Genomic DNA, 18,807 nt, shown 5'->3' with positions numbered 1-18,807 from the left:
GGGTCCAGTTCTGAGTCACTTGCTGAGTCACCTTGCCCTAGTCATTTGTCACTCCCCTCAAACCTACTCCTTTTCTTCCATAATGCGTCTTTAGTCGCTCAGTCAAGTCCAACTCTGTGTGACCCCATGGACTGTAGTCCACCAGGCTCCTCTGTCCATAGGATTTTTCCAGATAAGAATACTGGAGTGGGTTGCCATGCCCTTCTCCAGGGGATCTTCCAGACCTAGGGATCCTGGGTCTCCTGCATTGCAGGCAATTCTTTACCATCTGAGCCACCGGGACGCTCCCATAATGCCTCAGTGAACAGCATATGTATTAGGCTGAGTAATGGCCCCGGGGAGCCTGATAGACGTGACTCCCTGTAATGCACATATCCTGTAAATGATACTTTATTTAGAAAAAGCATCTTTGTAGACGTGACTAAATTAAGGATCTTTAGGTGGGGAGATTATCCTGGATTTCGTGGGTGGGCCCTAAATGCAATTAGAAGTGTCCTAATAAGAGTGCCATAGAGGGAGATCTGAGTCAGGTACACAGGGGATTAGGCTATGTGAAGAAGGAGCAGAGAGAGATTTGAAGATGCTGGCCTCAAAGACTGGAGTGACGGCAGCCACCTCTACACTTGTCTGCCTTCTGATCCAGCCCTCATGCTGTGGTCAGAGGGGCTTTTCTACCATGGAGATCCTACATCGATCTGCAGTGATCATCCTTCAGTGGTGCCTCAAAGCCTGACTCCTTGGTCGGGTCTGAGAATCCCTTCCCCATCTGACCCCTTGTCTGATCACCCACACATGCACACCCGGCCATCTCCACACACTCCACCTCACTCACACACTCCCTTCTCCACCCATTGAGTGATGCTCCCACACGTCTAGGCTGTTTCATGCATCTGTGGCTCCTCACATCTGTGATACAGAGAAAGGGATCTTTTAACAGTATTTATTTATCTTTGGCCATGTCAGGTCTTAGTTGCAGGATCTTTCATTGCTGCATGTGGGGCTGAGTGGCAGCACCTGGGGCTTAGTTCCCTGGCCAGGGATCAATCCTGCATCCCCTGCACTGGGAGGTGGATTCTTAACCACTGGACCTTCTTAACCACTGAAGTTCAGATCAATTAGTATTATTGCAGCTGTTGTGTAAAGAAGATTTACTACAGTTTGAGTTAGTGTAATCTCCTGTTTGTGTTCCTTGCAAAAGTTCCAACTGAGAGCGGGCCAGGAAGAAGAAATTCAAGCTAGGCTTAAAATGTGCTCACGGATGATCCAGGCAGTTTAGTAAAAGTTTTGTTGTTTAGTCACTAAGTCGTGTCTGACTCTTTTGTGACCCCATGGACTGTAGCCCGGCAGGCACCTCTGTCCATGGGATTTCCCAGGCAAAAATACTGAAGTGAGTTGCCATTTCCTTCTCCTGGGGATCTTCCCCATCCAGGGATCGAACCCACATCTCCTGCATTGGTAGGCAGAATTTTTTACCACGGAGCCACTAGGGAAGCCCTGATTTACCAGGAACTGTCATTATCTGCCAATACCACTCTCTCAACCAGACTGCCCACACGGCTACATTTTATCCCTCTTCATTTTAAGAGTGAAACGCAGCCAAGCATATTTATTCATCTCTTTTAAGTGTCTCTACTTTTCTTCCACTTTGAGTTGAAACGACATACATTTCACTTTTGATCTACTTATTTTTAGGTTGGCTATATTAAAAAATTCAGGAAGCAAAAATTATGAAACAACAGTAATTCCCAAGATCACTAAAACACACTCACTGGTACAATAAGCTGTAAACTCGCCGTATTTGGTTATTCTGAGCATTAACTCTTTTAACCATTTTTATAGATTAGGTGTTATGACAGTATAACATAGTTTCCCCCTGTATTACACAAAGTAATATTTAAGAAGTAAATTCCCCTAAGAAAATAAAAAACTTTTTAGAGACTGTTTATGTATTCTACCATCCAATGTGATATGGTGTCCAGAGAGCAAGGACATCGAAGTAAAAATACAATCTTGGAGAGGTTAAATGCTAGTATTTTTCTAAAACGTCCTAGGGAAATTGTGCAGATTAAGGAATGAAAATCATATTTAAACCAATCCACGTGAATTAAACTATGGTCATACCACTGGGCTATGACAGGGACAATTCTGCAACTTTAATGATGTGACATATGGAAGGAGGCAAAAAAAAACCAAAAACCACCCACCTCGGTTTTTCAGCTCTTTGAAGAGATCTGGGGCAAAGGAATCAGAATTCAACAATAGGATTTTCTCAGCTGAACTAAGGATGGAGAACAGATGGTATGGAGTCAACTCCCTGGCTGACTGGTCTTTGGGGCAAACAAGGAAAACACCTTCTACAGCCCAAGGGCGATGAGAACCTTCTTAGGCGGATGGACTTCAGGCTCTGCACTGACATGAAGTTCATCTGGGATGTGGAAGCTTCCAGATGAAGGCCAGTCAGGTAATAATGGACATCTCTTCCCGGTCTCTGCTCTCGGACACTGAGTTGATTATGCTTCTTAAATACTTTATGAATTCCATCCTGATCTCTTCTGGGTCGTCCTCAAGATTCGAGTGTACCAGCTTCAGCTTGTTCAAGGGTGGTGCTTAAAAAGGAAAATAATGTAATTAGGCATGAACTTTACAAAAAATGAATTAACTTATTTAGCCACACTTAGTTGCAGCATGGAGGATCTTTGATGTTTCTTGCGGCACGTGGGATCTCTACTTCCCTGACTAGGCATCAAACATGGGCCCTCTGCGTTGGGAGCGAGGAGGCTTAGCCACTGGACCACCAGGGAAATCCCTAGGCCATGAGCTCTAAATGAGGGGCTACTTCTAGCTCCAAAGGACCTGACTCTTCTTCCAGGAGCCAATTAATTTAACTTTCCCAAGTCCAAAAATAAAGTGGGGCCTCCGTGACACAACTTCACAGAGAAAGGTTTCACTGCCCTCGGCAATAGGCTTACAGCTTTGCAAGCCACTCTCAGGCCTTCGTGGTTCTTACACCAGAGAGGAAGGCATTTCTGAATTTTCTGAGTTGTTTTCCATGATTACTTAGACACCTCTCTAATGGTCTGTCGCATGCAGATTGGAGCTTAAAGGCAAGTTAGGAAAGAGTGTCCCTAATAGTATGGATGAGGGGTTAAAACCAGGGTTTTTTCCCCCTCTTAGTGCCTGTCTGCTTTTACAGTGTCTGCAGCCTGGCCTGGGTGGTACTAACTAGCTTTTACAATGTTTGCAGCCTGGCCTGGGTGGATCTACTAACCCGGCAGTTCTGATTTACGTGGTGAGGAAAACAAATGGCGAGGACGCAGCAGGTGCTCACAAACTGCACAGAGCTGTTGGCTGCTAAGACACAGAGCAACATACAAATGCCCAGAGCATTCCAGACAGAAGCCAGAACTCCTGGCTCCTTACCCAAAGCTGGGTTGTCTTTGTCACTTCCGGAGCCTGGTTTATGGTGTGCAATTAACAGACACTGAGTATTCTGTAAGAACTGCTGCTGGACGAAGCAGGAATACCACGTCTCAATTTCCTTCAGGTGACTTGGGATGTCGGCGTTGAAGACGATCACCACTCCGTGAGAGTCCTTCATCAGGGCTGGCCAGCAAGACTCGAACCTGCATGGCGTGAAGGGTAGGTGGCTCTGGTTTCTGTGTCTTGTTTTAAATTTTTTATTGTTTTTTTTAGTTAATTTACACTGTTAAGTTTCTGCTGTACAGCGAAGTGAATCAGTAATACATATACATATGTCCACTTTTTTTTTAGATTCTTTTCCCATGGTCATTACAGAATATTGAGTTCCCTGCACTAATACAGTAGGTCCTTATTAGTTGATCTATCTTATATATGCATGCTAAGTCGCTTTAGTCGTGTCCAACTCTTTGCAACCCTATGGACTGTAACCTGCCAGGCTTCTCTATCCATGGGACTCTCCAGGCAAGAATAGTGGAGTGCATTGCCGTGCCCTCCTCCAGAGGATCTTCACGACTCAGGGATGGAACCCGAGTCTCTTATGTCGCCTGCATTGGCAGGAGGGTTCTTTACTACTAGTGCCACCTGAGAAGCCCCATTTTAGTGTGTGTGTGTCAATCCCCATCTCTCAGCTTACCCACCCCTCTTTCCCCACCTGGTGACCATAAGTTTGCTTTTTTACATATGCGATTCTATTTTGTAAATAAGTTCATTTGTACTTTTTTTTTAATAAGATTCCACATATAAACCACAGTTCGAGTTTCTAATCATTGACTTTGAAAATAATGTCTAAACACTAATCATGGATAGATGACCTCTCACTGAATCATAACCCAGTCACTGACATTTCAAGAGCAATGCATGTCACCAGTCATCGATCAAACCCCAGACACATGCTAGGAAGGGAGCTAGGCCTGAGTCCAAGGTGCCTGGTGGCCAGCTGATTTTTGAATCATTTGATGGAGCCAGTGCTCTAAAGGAAACGTACTTTGGATCACCGCCACAATCCCAGAGCTCAAATTCACACCCTGTGCCTTTGTTGTTGCTGGTAACATGTGGGTTCTCGAATTCCAGGATCCTAAAGATAAAATAAGAGCAGCACCTCTCCTTAGAAACACTGTGCTTTGGGGATGCCACCGGCACCAACGTCAGGAGGCGGGTGAGGAGCAGGGACTCTGTGCGACACGGGCTTGTCAGGGCTTACCTCACTCCTTGGGTTGGGTTGTATTCAGTGATGTCAGAAGATTCTGTCAGAAAGTTGGCCAAAACGGTTTTTCCACTCTATGAAAACAAAGACAGTAAAAGATCTCGGACAGTAAAAGAAAAGCAGAAAGTCAATCATAAGCAAGGCCTGCAATAGCCAGCTTGGACCCAGGTAGGATGGAGTAGAGGCCACGGCCACCCTGAGATCACCCAGACCAAGGGGCTCTCTCTGGTTGGGTGGGCACGGCCCACTCTGGGTCGTGGGGAGCACAGATTTCAGTGCTGGCTCCGCTGCTGGGTGACTTTACTCACTTCCAAGCAGGGGGAATAGCTGGTTTAAAGGCACCAGGGCAGGAATGGATGTGACACGTTTAAGGAACAGAAAGGCTGGTAAATTTGAAGAGCAGCAAGGCAGAGGGAGATACATAAATGCAGAAATATGTTTTGTTGTTGAAGCGAGATGATGGGTACTAGGACTTGTCATTCTTTTCTCCCCTTGTATATGTTTGGGAATTTCCTTTAAAAAAAGATGTATCTCTGCTTGTTTTGCTTTTCATAATTCTGAGCATATGTTGTGACCTGCCTATTTAATAGTTGACGTCTTGGAGAGTTCCCCGTGTCAGTTTATTTGCCTTATTTTGTTTCACTCTTGCAGTATCTTCCAAAGTAAGAATGTACCTTAGTTTATTTAGACATTCTCTAATGTCTAATTAGAGATTAGACATTAATTCTCTAATTCTCTGATGGGCACCTGGGGTGTTCCCACCTGTTCAATATTGTATAGACTCATGGGGAGTGTGGATGGATCTTTAGCTTCAGAGTTTGAGAAATGTAACTACTATACTATAAGCTATGCACATTTTAAACCTTAATAATTTGATCTCAGAAAAAAAGGTGTTATCAATTTAGAGTCCCATCTACAGAATCCTAGAATACTCCTTTCCCTCAAAGCACCCTAAGACTGCATGTTGCGAGCGTGCGTGCTCGGTCGCTTCAGTTACGTCCGACTCCCTGCGACCCCACGGACTGGAACCCACCAGGCTCCTCTGTCCATGGTGATTCTCCCGGCAACAATCCTGGAGTGGGCGGTCAAGCCCTCCTCCAGGGGATCTTCCTGACCCAGGGATCGCACCTGCATTAGCAGGCAAGTTCTTTACCACTAGCACTACCTGGGGAGCCTGATGGGCAAACAAGGGGCATCTTTTTGTTTTGTGTTCCTGTGACTCTTTTCATACTTTTCATACTTCTCAGTCAGTTGTATTTCTTATACACAGACTTTGCTAGATTATCTATTGAGTTGCTTCTTACTTTCTTTACTGATTCTTAAACTTTCCTGTATGTTCTGCTTATGAATCCTTTTTTTGTCAAGCATTTTGCTAATATGTTCCCCTGGCTTTACCTTTGCTGTCATTTCTTCTACAGTTTCTTCATGTTTGTGTTGTGTTTAAGACGACCTTCCCTGACTCCAGGTTAAAAACAGGTCTTTCCATATATTCATCTACTACCATGGTTCCCAGCGAGTGGTCCCTTGACAACCAGCATCCACAAAATGCAAATTCTCAGGTCCCTCCCAGACCTACTGAATCAAAACTCTGGGATAGGTCCAGCAAGTTGTACTTGTAACAGGCCTACCAGGCAATTCTGATGGGTGCTGGAGAGTTATTTATTTACAACTTCCACAGTTGTTTTACACATTTAGCTTTAGTCCATCTTAATTTTATTGTGTACGATGTGACCTACACAAATAGATTTAATCCCCCGCCATCACCACCCACGTTAAAGGCTAACTGTTCCAAGGCCAGGTAATAGTTTAGTCCTGCCTCCTGGTTTTCTTGCTCTGCTGATGTATTTCATTAGGGAAAGCCACAGGCGCAGAAAAAGTCGTGAGATCTAGGCTTTGATCACAAACGCCACTCACTACCATGGGCTTTTGAGCCTAAGTCCAACAGGGTCAAGGTCTGGGAACGCCGAGTTCCTGGTGACGCCGGCGTCACACAACAAGGTGGGCGCGGTGGGAATGGGCTCCTAGCTCCTGTGGGGCTCCGGGTGCTAGGCACAACGCCGGGGGCGATCCTGCGCCCCCCTCCCCCAGGCCCTGCTTGCCGCCCCGCCGGTCCCGGCCTCACCTCGCAGGGCCCCACAAAGAGGATCTTGGCCTTCAGCATCTCTGTCCGGGGCCCACTCAGGCGCAGCTCGAGCCCGCGTCGTAGTCTGGGCGGAGCGGAAGTCACTGCACTGGTTGGCTACCTTCGTTCCCACGGAGACGGGAGCGGCGCGGGGGCCGACGGGAGTGGGCGGGTTCTTGCCGGGGTCCGGGCTCCCAGAGGGCTCTGGGGTGGTACCCTGCCAGCCTGATACGAGGCGTGGGCTTTGGGTTGGAAGTGGGCAGCAAGGCAAGAAGGTAGGAGAGAAGCAGAAAATCCGGATGCAGGTTCGCTTCGGAGTGGGGAAGCCTGTAGAGCTTGCGAGCCTGACCTCTCCTTGTGGGGAGGAGGTCGACTGCAGGTCCCGATCTCCTTTATTCCTCCCTGTAACCCCCAGAGCTCAAACGGGTCAAGTAGCTGGTGAGGTGGGATTCGAACCAGGTATCTGACGCCTGCATCGCTCTGGCATGATACTGTCCATATTGAGAACGGATGTATCATATCCCTAGCCCAGTCTAGGAAAGGTCAAGGAAAAAAAACGAATCTCTAGGGGTCCACCACTCACTGTCATTTCGATGATCTGGAAGAAACCAAAAGGCCCTGGCCTGACTTACCGATAGCGCAGGGGTCTGAAGGCATTGCTGCTACATTCAGTTTATTTTTGGTGAGGTTTATTTTAGGTCAGTGTGTTTTTGTCTGTGCTGGGTCTTTGTTTGCGGTCTTTCCTCTCATTGCTGTGAGCAGGGGCTATTTACTCTTTCTTGCAGTGGGATGGCGTCTCATTGGGGCGGCTTCTCTAATCATGAAACAGGCTCTAGGGTCTCTGCTTCAGTAGTTTCAGCTCCAAGACTCGAGCATAGATAGGCTCAATAGTTGTGGAGCTCAGGGCTTAGTTGCTCTGCTGCATGTGGGATCTTCGCAGTTCAGGGATTGAACCCACATCTCCTGCATTGGCAGGTGAAATCTTTACCACTTAGCTACTAGGGAAGCCCCTTAGGGCAGTTTTAAATTACAGAGCCCTCCAGAATTTTGAGTGAGGCCATGAGATCTATATGTGTGTCTATATGGGGAGAGCGCCAATACAAAATATGCTGCTGCTGCTGCTAAGTCACTTCAGTCGTGTCCGACTCTGACCCTATAGGCGGCAGCCCACCAGGCTCCCCAGTCCCTGGGATTCTCCAGGCAAGAACACTGGAGTGGGTTGCCATTTCCTTCTCCAATGCATGAAAGTGAAGAGTGAAAGTGAAATCGCTCAGTCGTGTCCGACTCCTAGCGACCCCATGGACTGCAGCCCTCCAGGCCCCTCTGTCCATGGGATTTTCCAGGCAAGAGTACTGGAGTGGGGTGCCATTGCCTTCTCCAACAAAATATGCTAGTCCGTCGAAAGTGCTGTTAATAGTATGACAACAGCAACAATAAAACCAAAATAAGTCCAATACCAAACTGCTTTCTTTTGTAATACAGGATGAACTGTAAAGAAGAGTCTACCTTAACTTTAAGATGTGGTACAGGTCTTCCGTGGCGGTCCGGTGGCTAAGACTCCGTGCTCTCAAGGCAGGGGCCTGGGTTCCATCCCTGGTCCAACAGTTGGATCCCACATGCTGCAACTAAAGATCAGCTAAAGATTCCACATGCCGCCAGAAAGATCGAAGATCCCAAGTGCTACAACTGGAAAGAAAAGAAAAGAAAAAAAAAAAAACTCAAAAAGGTGTCATTCAGTAAATACCTTTTGAATGCCTGCTGTCTTCTTCTAGATACTGGGGGTTTGCCTGTACCTCTTGAAGCTTTGATTCTAGTGGAGTAGATGGATATTAAGTAAAACAAAACTGTCTACTCTCAGGTAGAGACAATTGTAGATATTGACAAGTGCTATGAATAAAAATAAATCACTAAAGAGTTAAACTTTCCAAGTGTGGCTCAGTGATAAAGAATCTGCCTGCCGAGCAGGAGATGCAGGAGACATGGGTTCAATCCCTGGGTCAGGAAGATCCCCTGGAGGAGGAAATGGCAACCCACTCCAGTATTCTTACTTGGGAAATCCCATGGACAGAGAAGCCTGGCAGTCTACAGTCCATGGGATTGCAAACAGTCAGACAAGATGTAGCAACTCAACAGCAACAACAAAGGAGTTAAAGGGTGTGAAGGAGCCAGTTTTGGATGGAGTAGTCAAGGCAAGACCTTGGTGCAGAGGTGACATTAGAGCAGAAAACTGGGTAAAGAAATGTCTCAGATGAAGCATGTGAAAGATCTAGAACACTCCAGCAGAAGAACAAGGGCAAAGCCACTGAGGTGGAAATACACTTGGCATGTTCCAAAAATAGCCGGGAACCTGGCCGGGACTCTGGTGCAGGAAGAAATAAGGGGAGAGTGGTAGGAGATGCTTTTGGAGAGACCGTGTCAGACTTTGGGAATTCATTCTAAGGGTGATTGGAAGCCTGCGCCAGGGTTGTGTTTGGCTCCATGTCACAGAAACTTCACCACAGCGACTTAACCAAATAAGGGATTTATTATTTTCTCACATAACCAGGAGTCCAAGGAGGGGCATACAGGGGCTGAGGCAGCTGCCTTCTCGTTACTTTCCTGACATCTTTGTTGTGGCTGCTCTCCTGTTGTGGATTTGCTTTCTAGGCAGGAACAAAGAAGAGCAAAGGTTGAAAGATACAGAGTGGGACTTCCCTGTGTAGCGCAGTGGATGGGAATCTGCCTGCAGTGCGGAGAACACAGGATCACTCTCTGGTCCAGGAGGATCCCACATGCCTTGGAGCAGCTAGGCCCTTGAGCCCCAACTACTGAGCCCACGCTCTGGAGCCTGTGTTCTGCAACTCCTGAGCCCCTATGCCGCAACTACTGAAGCCCATGTGCCCTGGAGTCAGCAAGTTGCAACTCCTGAGCCCCCATGCTGCAACTACTGGAACCTATGCACCTAGAGCCTGTGCTCCACAAGAGAAGCTACCGCAATGAGAAGCCCGAGCACCGCACCTGGAGAGTAGACCCTGCTCTCTGCAACTAGAGAAAGCCCACGTGCAGCATCGAAGACCCAGTGCAGCTAAAAATAAATAAATAAACAGTAAATATATACAGCAGTGTGTACATATCAAATAAAGTTAAAGCCAAATGAACTTAAAAAAAAAAAAGATACAGAGGACAACAGACTCCACTTTTCTAAGGAAAATACTGGGTTCCTTAGAATTCCTATCCAGTAATTTCTCATGTCTCATTGGTCAGAAATGTGTCACGTGGCCTCCCTCACTGCAAAGGAAACTGGGAAATAGAGGTTGTAGCTTTGCATATTTCTCTTCCCAAGAAGTGGGGCACAGAATGGGAGTGAGGGTGGGCATGGGATGTGGGGTTAGTATTGGCTAGGAAACTGGCCAGCCAAAAAAGTCATCATGGAGGATTCTGAGCAGTGGATTGACATGATCTGATTTATGTTTTAAAAAGTGATCACTGGCTGCTGTGTGGAGCAAAGGGTTCAAGTGTGACTGCACAGATGACAATTAGAAGGGTATTCAGGTAGCTTAAGAGCGAGTTGATGGTGGTTTGGCTAGGGTAGCAGTGGTGGTTGAATCTGCGACATTTGGAAGGTAGAACTAACAGGAGCTGCTGACAGATTAGATGTCAGGGAAAGAGGAGTTCAGAATGAGTCCCAGGACATTGACTCATGTGGTTACGTGAATAACATGCCATTTCCAGACTTGGGAAGGCTGGGGGAGGATTTTGGTGGGAGATTAAAAGTTCTGTTTTGGTTGTGTTAGTTTTGAGATCCCTGTTAGTTGTTGAGGGAAAAATGGGAGATAAGATTCTGTACCTGATGGGTGAGGTGAGGACTGGAGCTTAAATCTGATGAGATATCAGTCAGCATGTGGAATGCCATTGAAGCCATGGGATGGATGAGAACAAGCAGAGGGTAAGTGTCAGCAGAGAAGATAAGTGTAGACGGAGAGTGCCCTGGGACACTCTGCTATTTAGAGGAGAATCTAGCAAAGAAAGCTGAAAAGAATGTCCAGAGAGGCAGGAAGAAAACTAGGAGGGCATGACATCGTGCAAGCCACGTCAGGACCGTGCTGTAAGACAGGGAGTGATCCATTTTGTCAGATGCTGCCGAGAGATCCAGGGAAGTCAAGGAAAGTGAAGAATTGACCGTTAGATGTAGTGACAGTCATGGATCACTTTTTAAAGCTGCTGCTGCTGCTGCGTCACTTCAGTCGTGTCCGACTCTGTGCGACCCCATAGATGGCAGCCCACCAGGTTCCCCTGTCCCTGGGATTCTCCAGGAAAGAACACTGGAGTGGGTTGCCATTTCCTTCTCCAATGCATGAAAGTGAAAAGTGAAAGTGAAGTCGCTCAGTCGTGTCTGACTCTAGCGACCCCATGGTCTGCAGCCTACCAGGCTCCTCCGTCCATGGGATTTTCTAGGCAAAAGTGCTGGAGTGGGGTGCCGTTGCCTTCTCCGTTTTTAAAGCTAGTTTTCACTTAATATCTTTGAACATGTGAACACACACACATACTTTTATCAAAATGGCTAGATGTGATCATGTGTTTCCTTTCATTTGGGGTAATTTCTTTCTTTTTTTTTTTTTTCTTTGTTTGGCTCCCTTGAGCTTCCCTGGTGGCTCTGATGGTAAAGTATCTGCCTGCAATGCAGGCAGATCTGGATGGAAGGACTGGGTGCGAATTAATTTGACCGAAATAACAAAATCCTATTCTAGTGACAACAAGACAGTATGAAAGTTGACAGTCTAGAGTTATAGTATGGTGGCTGAAAAATGGCCTCACGGACCGGGATCTTTACACCTTTATGTCTCCGCTTTCCTAAGGTTTAGTCTTTGTCCTCATAGCCTGAACCTGGGTTTGATCCCTGGGTCAGGAAGATCCCCTAGAGAAGGAAATGGCAACCCACTCCAGTATTCTTGCCTGGGAAATCACATGGACAGAGGAGCCTGGTGGGCTGTAGTCCATGGAGTCAAAAAGAGTTGGACACAACTGAGCGACGAATACTTTGGCTCCCTTACCTCACCTTTGACCTCGCCTTTTCCCTCCTTACCTCTTGAAGTTTTCATTCTAGTGAAGAGATAGACAAAGAGTAAACTCCCAATGGAGAGGCTGTGATTGCACCCTGGGGTGTATCCTTCACTGTTTTTCTCCATACATCTCATACATCCCCATTCTATAAGACTCTAAGTACATAGAGATCCATAATAGGTTGCTAAAAGGTGACTCCAATTTTGGCTGAGGCTTTAAAGTCTGACAGCAGGTGTTGAGTGTCTCCCGGAGTCTAGTCCATTCTGTAGAACTTAACGTGTCACCTGGAAGTTATCAAAGTGTCATGAGGCTGCAGAGGGAGAGAGGGAGAATTTCTCTGGAGAGCGTGCTGTTTGCTCATCTTGGTCAAGTGAGAAATGGGGCTTCATAGAACTTGTTCTCTGGCATTTGGACAGCCCTTGTTTTCTTTCCTTTTAGGATTTATGTATTTATTTATTTTTGGCAACACTGGGTCTTTGTTGCTGTGTACGCACTTTCTCCAGTTGCGATGAGCAACTCTATTTTCTAGATGCCATGCGAGGGCTTCTCGTTGCTCTAGGCTCTTGGTGTCAGTAGTTGTGGCACATGGGCTTAGTTGCCCCAAGGCATGTGGAATCTTCCTGGACCAGGGATTGAACCTGTTCCCTGTGCTGGCAGGCAGACTCTCAACCACTGGACCACCAGACAAGTCCAGCTCTCGTTTTCAAAATGCACCTTTGGAGATGACGTGCTTAGTTTGGGGTTCTGGAGGAGGAGGAGGGATGTATTCTCAGTTGATGAAAAAATGAAGATGAAGTGGAAATAATCTGGATGGAAGGATTGGGTACGAATTAATTTGACTAAAATAACAAAATCCTATTCTAGTGGCAACAAGACAGTATGAAAGTTGACAGTCTAGAGATAGTATGGTGGCTGAAAAATGGCCTTGCGGACCGGGATCTTTACACCTTTATGTCTCCGCTTTCCTAAGGTTTAGTCTTTGTCCTCATAGCCTGACTATGACCTCATAGTCACAAGGTGGCTGCTGTGCCTCCAGGCATTATGCTCGCAATTAAAGAAAGAAGAAGAGGGAAGAACAAATGGCAATTAGGAAGGTATTCAGGTAGCAAGATGATGGTGGTTTTCTAGCTGAGTCTGCACTTTTTAAAAAAGTTAATATTATTTGATTATAATTTAACTATAATAGATTGTAAGTCTTTGAGTCTTGGAAAATGCATAGGCTCATATACATTCAGCATCCTACCACCTTACTCAAGATACTGAGCATTTCCATTACCCCGAAAGTCCCCTCGTGGTTCTCTGAAGTTAACTTTTTCCTACCCCTGGTCCCCAGAAAACTGTTTCCTAGCGCTTATTTTGCTAATACTACTTCATAACCATCAAATATTACACACATTCTTTTGTGTGTATTAAAAAAAATTAAAAGTCCAGGGAACCTCAAAGAAGTTGTTTCTTTTCGCACCTGAAAAATTGAGGGCAATATCACACCGCCCTCCTGGCTTTTGGGGACATGACTTAGATCTCTGGGTGGGGCTTTGGGAGAACCAATGCCCGGCCCTTGGGTAGGTGCTGGGTTTCAGGGACCCATCTGTACCGTACCTCCCCACCCAGGGAGCTGCAGTCTAGGTACAGAGACCATCCTGTCTAGTGCTTTTTATCTTGTTCTTTACCAAATATAATCATGTCATTTTAGTTCACGACTGGAGCCAGTATTAAAAGGCAAGTGGTGAATCCATACTCTAAACTGATGTCAGGGAGGAGGCAGGAACCACGAGGCTTTACAGCAGTTCTCCTTTCTGTGTGAACTCTGTGCCTCCTCTGTGTGCATAAATGGCCTTGCCTCTCAGTCTGCACCAGCTGTGTCGGGTCCTGAGCCAGGGCTTCCTCAGCCTCCGTGTTTCCTGAGCCTCTCTGGGAGGTGCTCCATCCCTTTACAGTCCGTGACTTCTCTGAAGAGTCTTCTTCACATTTGGGTCCACTGGACCCAGTTCAAAGCCTGGTACCCAGTAGGTACTCAATAAATTTCAGCTCTGTCTCCGTCTCTCCTGGCAGACGCACGCAGACACACATACAAACACACGTTCATTTACTCTATAAATATGTAAGTTAATGAAAGTTCCCTTATACTTGCCTTGGGGGCTTTAGTTTCTGCTTCCAGGTGAGAGAAATAAAAAATGTGAACTGCTTTACATTTCTTGGGTATAAGTACTATATAAATTTGGGATTATTATTATTATGGTAGATTATTGCAATACTTTGCTTTACGACTTTCATTTTAATTAGGGGAGGTTGACTTCAGACGGCTTAATATCTGGTCTTTGGTCCTGAAGGGAGCAATATGACATTGGCAGGGGCCAGGCCTGGATGACCTAAGAGTAATTTCTCTCCTGATTCTATGACTTGATGCAATAAAACCTCTCAGTTGAAAAAACTTAAAGAAATACACTTGACATACTTCAAATCCTTTCTATAAATTGTTGAAAAGATTTAATATAACCGCCAGTCATAAAATCTTTAATTTGACTTGACCTTCCATGGTCCCAATTCTTACACATGCAGTTTTTATTACTAAAGAGTAAATGATGGATTTCCTGTTATTCGAGGGAATAAAAATGCCCTTCAATCACCTCCTCCTACAACACAGAGATCTGAACATGTTCGGTTCAACTCTAAAAGATAGGAATGATCACAAAATGGATTGTAATCTGGAAGTATTTTGTCTTCTATGAATGCAGGCATCCCTTATTTTTATTATTGTCTTTTAAAAAGCTCTGGCCAAGGATAAGGTTCAGCAAGTTTGGTTTAGGGCAAGATCAATAAAATAAAATTATTTTTCATCAATCCCCATTAGAAAGCCTGAGCTATGCTTTTAATATAAAAAAGTATTTCCCAGCGGGTTGAAGATAAAACTTTTGGCAAAAACAATGAAACAGGGATGTGGCTTAACTAGGACCTTTTGTCTTCATTTGGCATTGTCCTGCATGCACGCTTTGGGGAGGCAGTTGTGTGGTGGAAAGAGCGCTGATTTTGAAGTAGAGCGGAATTTGAAATTAGCTGACCGATCTTAAGAAGATTACTTATCTCTTGGGCTTAGTGGGAAACATTCAAGATGGCCCCATGACTTTCACTTCTTGGTTTTCATACTCTTGTGTAGTTCCTCTGGCACTGAAGAGGGCTGACCTATGTAACCAACAGGATAGTGAGGGATATGTGACTTTCTGAAACTGGGTCATAAAAAGAGACATCGTAACTTCTGCCCTCCACTCTTGTTGATCAGTCATTCTGGGGCAGGTCAGCTGCCGTGTCTTAAGGACACAAGCCACACTATGCAGAACCTCATGGGGTAAGAAACTGAAGCCTCCTGTCTACTGGCTGGCATCAACCTGCCAGCCACTGTGAGTGACCCACCATCCTGAGTGGATCCCCCAGCTCCGATCAAGCCTTCAGATGACTTGCAACCTGGCCAACATCTTGCCTACAACCTCCTGAGAGATTCTGAACCAGAACCACCCAGCTAAGCTACTGTCAAATTCCCAACCTGCAGAAACTGAAATAGCAAGTGTTTATTGTTGTTTTAAGGTGCTAACGTTTTCAGGTAATTTGTCATGTAGCAATAGATAACACAGAACCTTAGTGTCTCACCCAGCGAAAGGATTCTAGACCAATCCTCTAGGGTTGTTGAAAGTGAAAGTCGCTCACTTGTGTCTGACTCTTTGCGACCCCATGGATTATACAGTCCATGGAATTCTCTAGGCCAGAATACTAGAGTGGGTAACCTTTCCCTTCTCCAAGGGATCTTCCCAACCCAGGGATCAAACCCAGGTCTCCTGCATTGCAGGCAGATTCTTTACCAGCTGAGCCACAAGGGAAGCCCAAGAATACTGGAGTGGGTAGCCTATCCCTTCTCCAGTGGATCTTCCCAACCCAGGAATCGAACCGGGGTCTCCTGTGTTGCAGGTGGATTCTTTACCAACTGAACTATCAGGGAAGCCCTGATAAGGTTGTTAGGATTGAATGAGATGAGACATACAAGCAATCCAGTCCAGTTCCTGGTACGTTAGATGGTTGATATCAGACAATTACCATCACTTGTAATACTTTCAAATTTTTGTAATACGTGTGATGCTTTTTAAAAAATATTATTTCTTTGGCTGTGCTGGGTCTTAGTTGGGGCATATGAGATATTTTAGTTTTGGAATGTGGGCTCTAGTTCCCTGACCAGGGAGCGAACCTGGGCCCCCAGCTTTGGGAGCACCAGAGTCTTAGCCGCTGGACCACTGAGAAAGTCCCTTGTGATACTTTTGATGCACTCTTTCCATCCCCATTGATCACAAGAGTTTTCCCACTACACCGATTGTACCTTTTGAACATTGATCTTCCTTTGCTGAGCCCCCCTCTGCCCCTGTCTTTTGGAGGAAAGAGCATTCATATGCTTAACCTATTGCAAATAAGTTAATGCCTTGACTAACACTTCTGATACACTTCAGATATACTTTTGTTAAAATTTCTTCTTAGACAGTTACTTCACTCTTGCTGAACTTAGCTAGTTTCCTGCTTTTTTTGTTCCAAATTCTGTATGTTTGCTGAAAATGAAGGCTACTGTTCATTCTAAAGGCTGGCGAGTGGAGGGGGATGGAGAAGAGAAAGTTCAGGAGACCTTGCGTTAAATGGGATATTCTGCTACCTCCTCACCAACTTTCTTCCAAAAAACCTCAAGGCCAGCTTTTGTTTTATTTGTGCTTCATTTGTGTGTTTAAACAGGTAACGAATTCACATGGTTAAAAATAAGAATGTTAGAAAAATAAAATTCCTGAGGAGGTCTCTCTCCCACCTGTTCTCATCCACCCCACTCTGTGCCTCCTCCCCCAGATACAGAACCACCTTTCGTGGTTTTTCATGCATTGTAGAAGCAAATATTATCAATAGCATGTGGCCTTATTTCTCCCTTTATTGCAAAAAGGCATTAAGCTCTATGTATCCTCCTCTGTTCCTTCCTCTTCTTCACTTAGCAGAATAGCCTGGAGAGCTTTCCATATCAGTATAGTGAGGGCTTCCATCTCCTTTTCATGGCTGCCTAGTATTCTGCCATATGGATGTACCATACTTTGATTAACCAGATCCATTTTGATGTGTACCTGGGGGTTTCCAGCATGATATTATTGCAAACCGAGCTGCAATGACTGACACTGTGCATCCGTTTCTGAAGCATGCTGTAGGATAAATTCCCTGGAAGTGTGATTACGGCTCAAAGGGTAGGTGCACTTTTGAATTGAATAAACAGAGCTAACTGACCTTTACCTAGACTGTGCCACTTTGCATTCCCATCAGCAATGTGTGACAGCCTCTGTTTCGCTTCAGTGTCAACCACGGAGTATATTATAAAGTTAGTTTTCAAAGTTCCCACAGTAATGATGCCTGTGGCTTGGGAATAGGGATATTTATGTTGAAAACTTCAGCTAATTTCTATGATGTGTTTCTTCTCTTACTTATCATCAGGCAGTAATTCATATACCACCTGCTCAGTGGGCAAGGTGTTCAGATACAGGCTGGTGATTACTTGACATGGAAGAGGGGAATAGACCGTGGATGGGGTTGGACTAGGGCTTCACCGATGGCTCAGCAGTAAAGAATTGCCCGCAATGCAGGAGACATAGGAGACGTGGGTTTGATCTCAGGGTCAGGAAGATTCCCTAGAGGAGGGCATGGCAACCCACTCCAGGATTCTTGCCTGGAGAATCCCGTGGGCAGAAGAGCCTGGCGGGCTACATGGGGTCACAGAGAGTCGACATGACTGAAGCGACTGAGCACAAGCACGGGGTTGGACTAAATGTCCTGAGATGCTCTTTCCATCCTAATTATCTGGTCTGATACTCTGTCTCATCCATTGATCTCATCTTCTTTCCTCCCAATAAAACTTACATATTGGAGTCATGTTCTAAAAACATTTGGTAATTGTTTCCTCCAAAGGCATACTTTGATGTCTTAAGTACGCATCAACATTTCACATACAAGCCCATCGTGGACCTGACTGTATGAGTTTCCTTTTCCTCGGGTGACAGCCAGGCTGGGGGAAGACTTGCCTGGGTGTGGAGCTGAGCCGGGTGATTTTGGCAGTCCCTCCAGGAGACGTGTTTGGGGAAACAATTTCTTTCCTACGAGAAATAGCCCAGCCACCAGAGCAGATCCATTCACTGGCCTTAAGCACTGTCTAAACTCCTTTGAGAATCAACCCAAACACAAATACAGGATGTTTCCTCCTTTGCTTCCCTTCAAAGCTCTTTGCTCCTATTATCTAATCAATCTTCATAGCAGGTTTTGGAAAGGAAGATGGTTTTCCTCCTGTCATGGGGACTGCAAGTCCAGAAGCAGGAGAAGAAGGCGGGTTTCCTGTAACTGTCCTCCCATCGGGGCCTCTGGGAGAGTCCTGCTCTGTGTCGACCTCTACCTTCTCTGTCTCTGGGTGGATGTTTGGGGCTCATAGTCATGTTTTCTAGTCAAGTGGTCCCCAACCTTTTTGGCACCAGGGAGCAGTTTTATGGAAAACCGTTTTTCCGTGAACCAGGGGTGGGGGCAAGGAATGGTTCAGGATGATTCTCATAAGGAATAGGCAACTTAGATCCTCGAATGCACAGTTCCCAGTAGGGTTTGTGCTCCTATGAGAATCTAATGCCGCCCCTGATCTGACAGAGGAGAAGCTCAGGTGGTAATTCGAGTGATGGGGAGTGGCTGCAAATACAGATTAAGCTTCTCTCGCTGGCCTGCTGCTTATCTGTTATGTGGCCCGGTTCCTAACAGGCCATGGACCGGTACCAGTCTGCGGCCTGGGGGTTGGGAACCCCTGACCTACTCCATGAACTGAAGGCCCTCTCCCACTGCCGTTGGCAACTCAACTTTGTGAATTCTGTCTAAATGCTAGTAAGATGACTTTGGGTAAGCATAAGTCTTTGAGGCTCTGTTAGAT

General features: G+C 45.8%; 1 protein-coding gene and 1 long non-coding RNA gene across 3 annotated transcripts; one reads left to right on the top strand and one right to left on the bottom strand.

Moving 5' to 3' along the window:
* Positions 1-1,925: 1,925 nt before the first annotated feature.
* On the bottom strand, positions 1,926-6,933 carry IFT22 (intraflagellar transport 22). 2 transcript variants are annotated; one of them, NM_001015612.1, is given in 5 exon segments: positions 1,926-2,606; positions 3,421-3,623; positions 4,466-4,555; positions 4,682-4,758; positions 6,807-6,883. In NM_001015612.1, coding segments are annotated over 5 exon segments (558 nt in total). In that variant the 5' UTR covers positions 6,846-6,883; the 3' UTR covers positions 1,926-2,457.
* Positions 6,934-6,973: 40 nt separating this feature from the next.
* Positions 6,974-9,900, top strand: LOC101902066 (uncharacterized). The gene is made up of 2 exons (XR_240074.5): positions 6,974-7,081; positions 8,289-9,900. It is a non-coding gene; the product is annotated as an uncharacterized lncRNA (long non-coding RNA).
* The last annotated feature ends 8,907 nt before the right edge of the window (positions 9,901-18,807 follow it).

This window comes from Bos taurus, chromosome 25 (assembly GCF_002263795.3).
Source record: "Bos taurus isolate L1 Dominette 01449 registration number 42190680 breed Hereford chromosome 25, ARS-UCD2.0, whole genome shotgun sequence".
Classification (NCBI taxonomy): domain Eukaryota; kingdom Metazoa; phylum Chordata; class Mammalia; order Artiodactyla; family Bovidae; genus Bos; species Bos taurus.
Note: the sequence above shows the minus strand (reverse complement) of the source record. Positions and strands in the feature narration are given on the sequence as shown.

What these genes read in the sequence shown, in the direction of transcription:
- IFT22 (XM_005225116.5), bottom strand. Translation starts at nt 6,845, where the DNA reads ATGCTGAAGGCCAAGATCCTCTTTGTGGGGCCCTGCGAG. An exon ending in AACCCAACCCAAGGAGTGAG is followed by an intron (nt 3,624 to 4,681) that starts GTAAGCCCTGAC and finishes CACGCCATGCAG; the next exon opens with GTTCGAGTCTTGCTGGCCAG. An exon ending in CAAAGACAACCCAGCTTTGG is followed by an intron (nt 2,607 to 3,420) that starts GTAAGGAGCCAG and finishes TTCCTTTTTAAG; the next exon opens with CACCACCCTTGAACAAGCTG.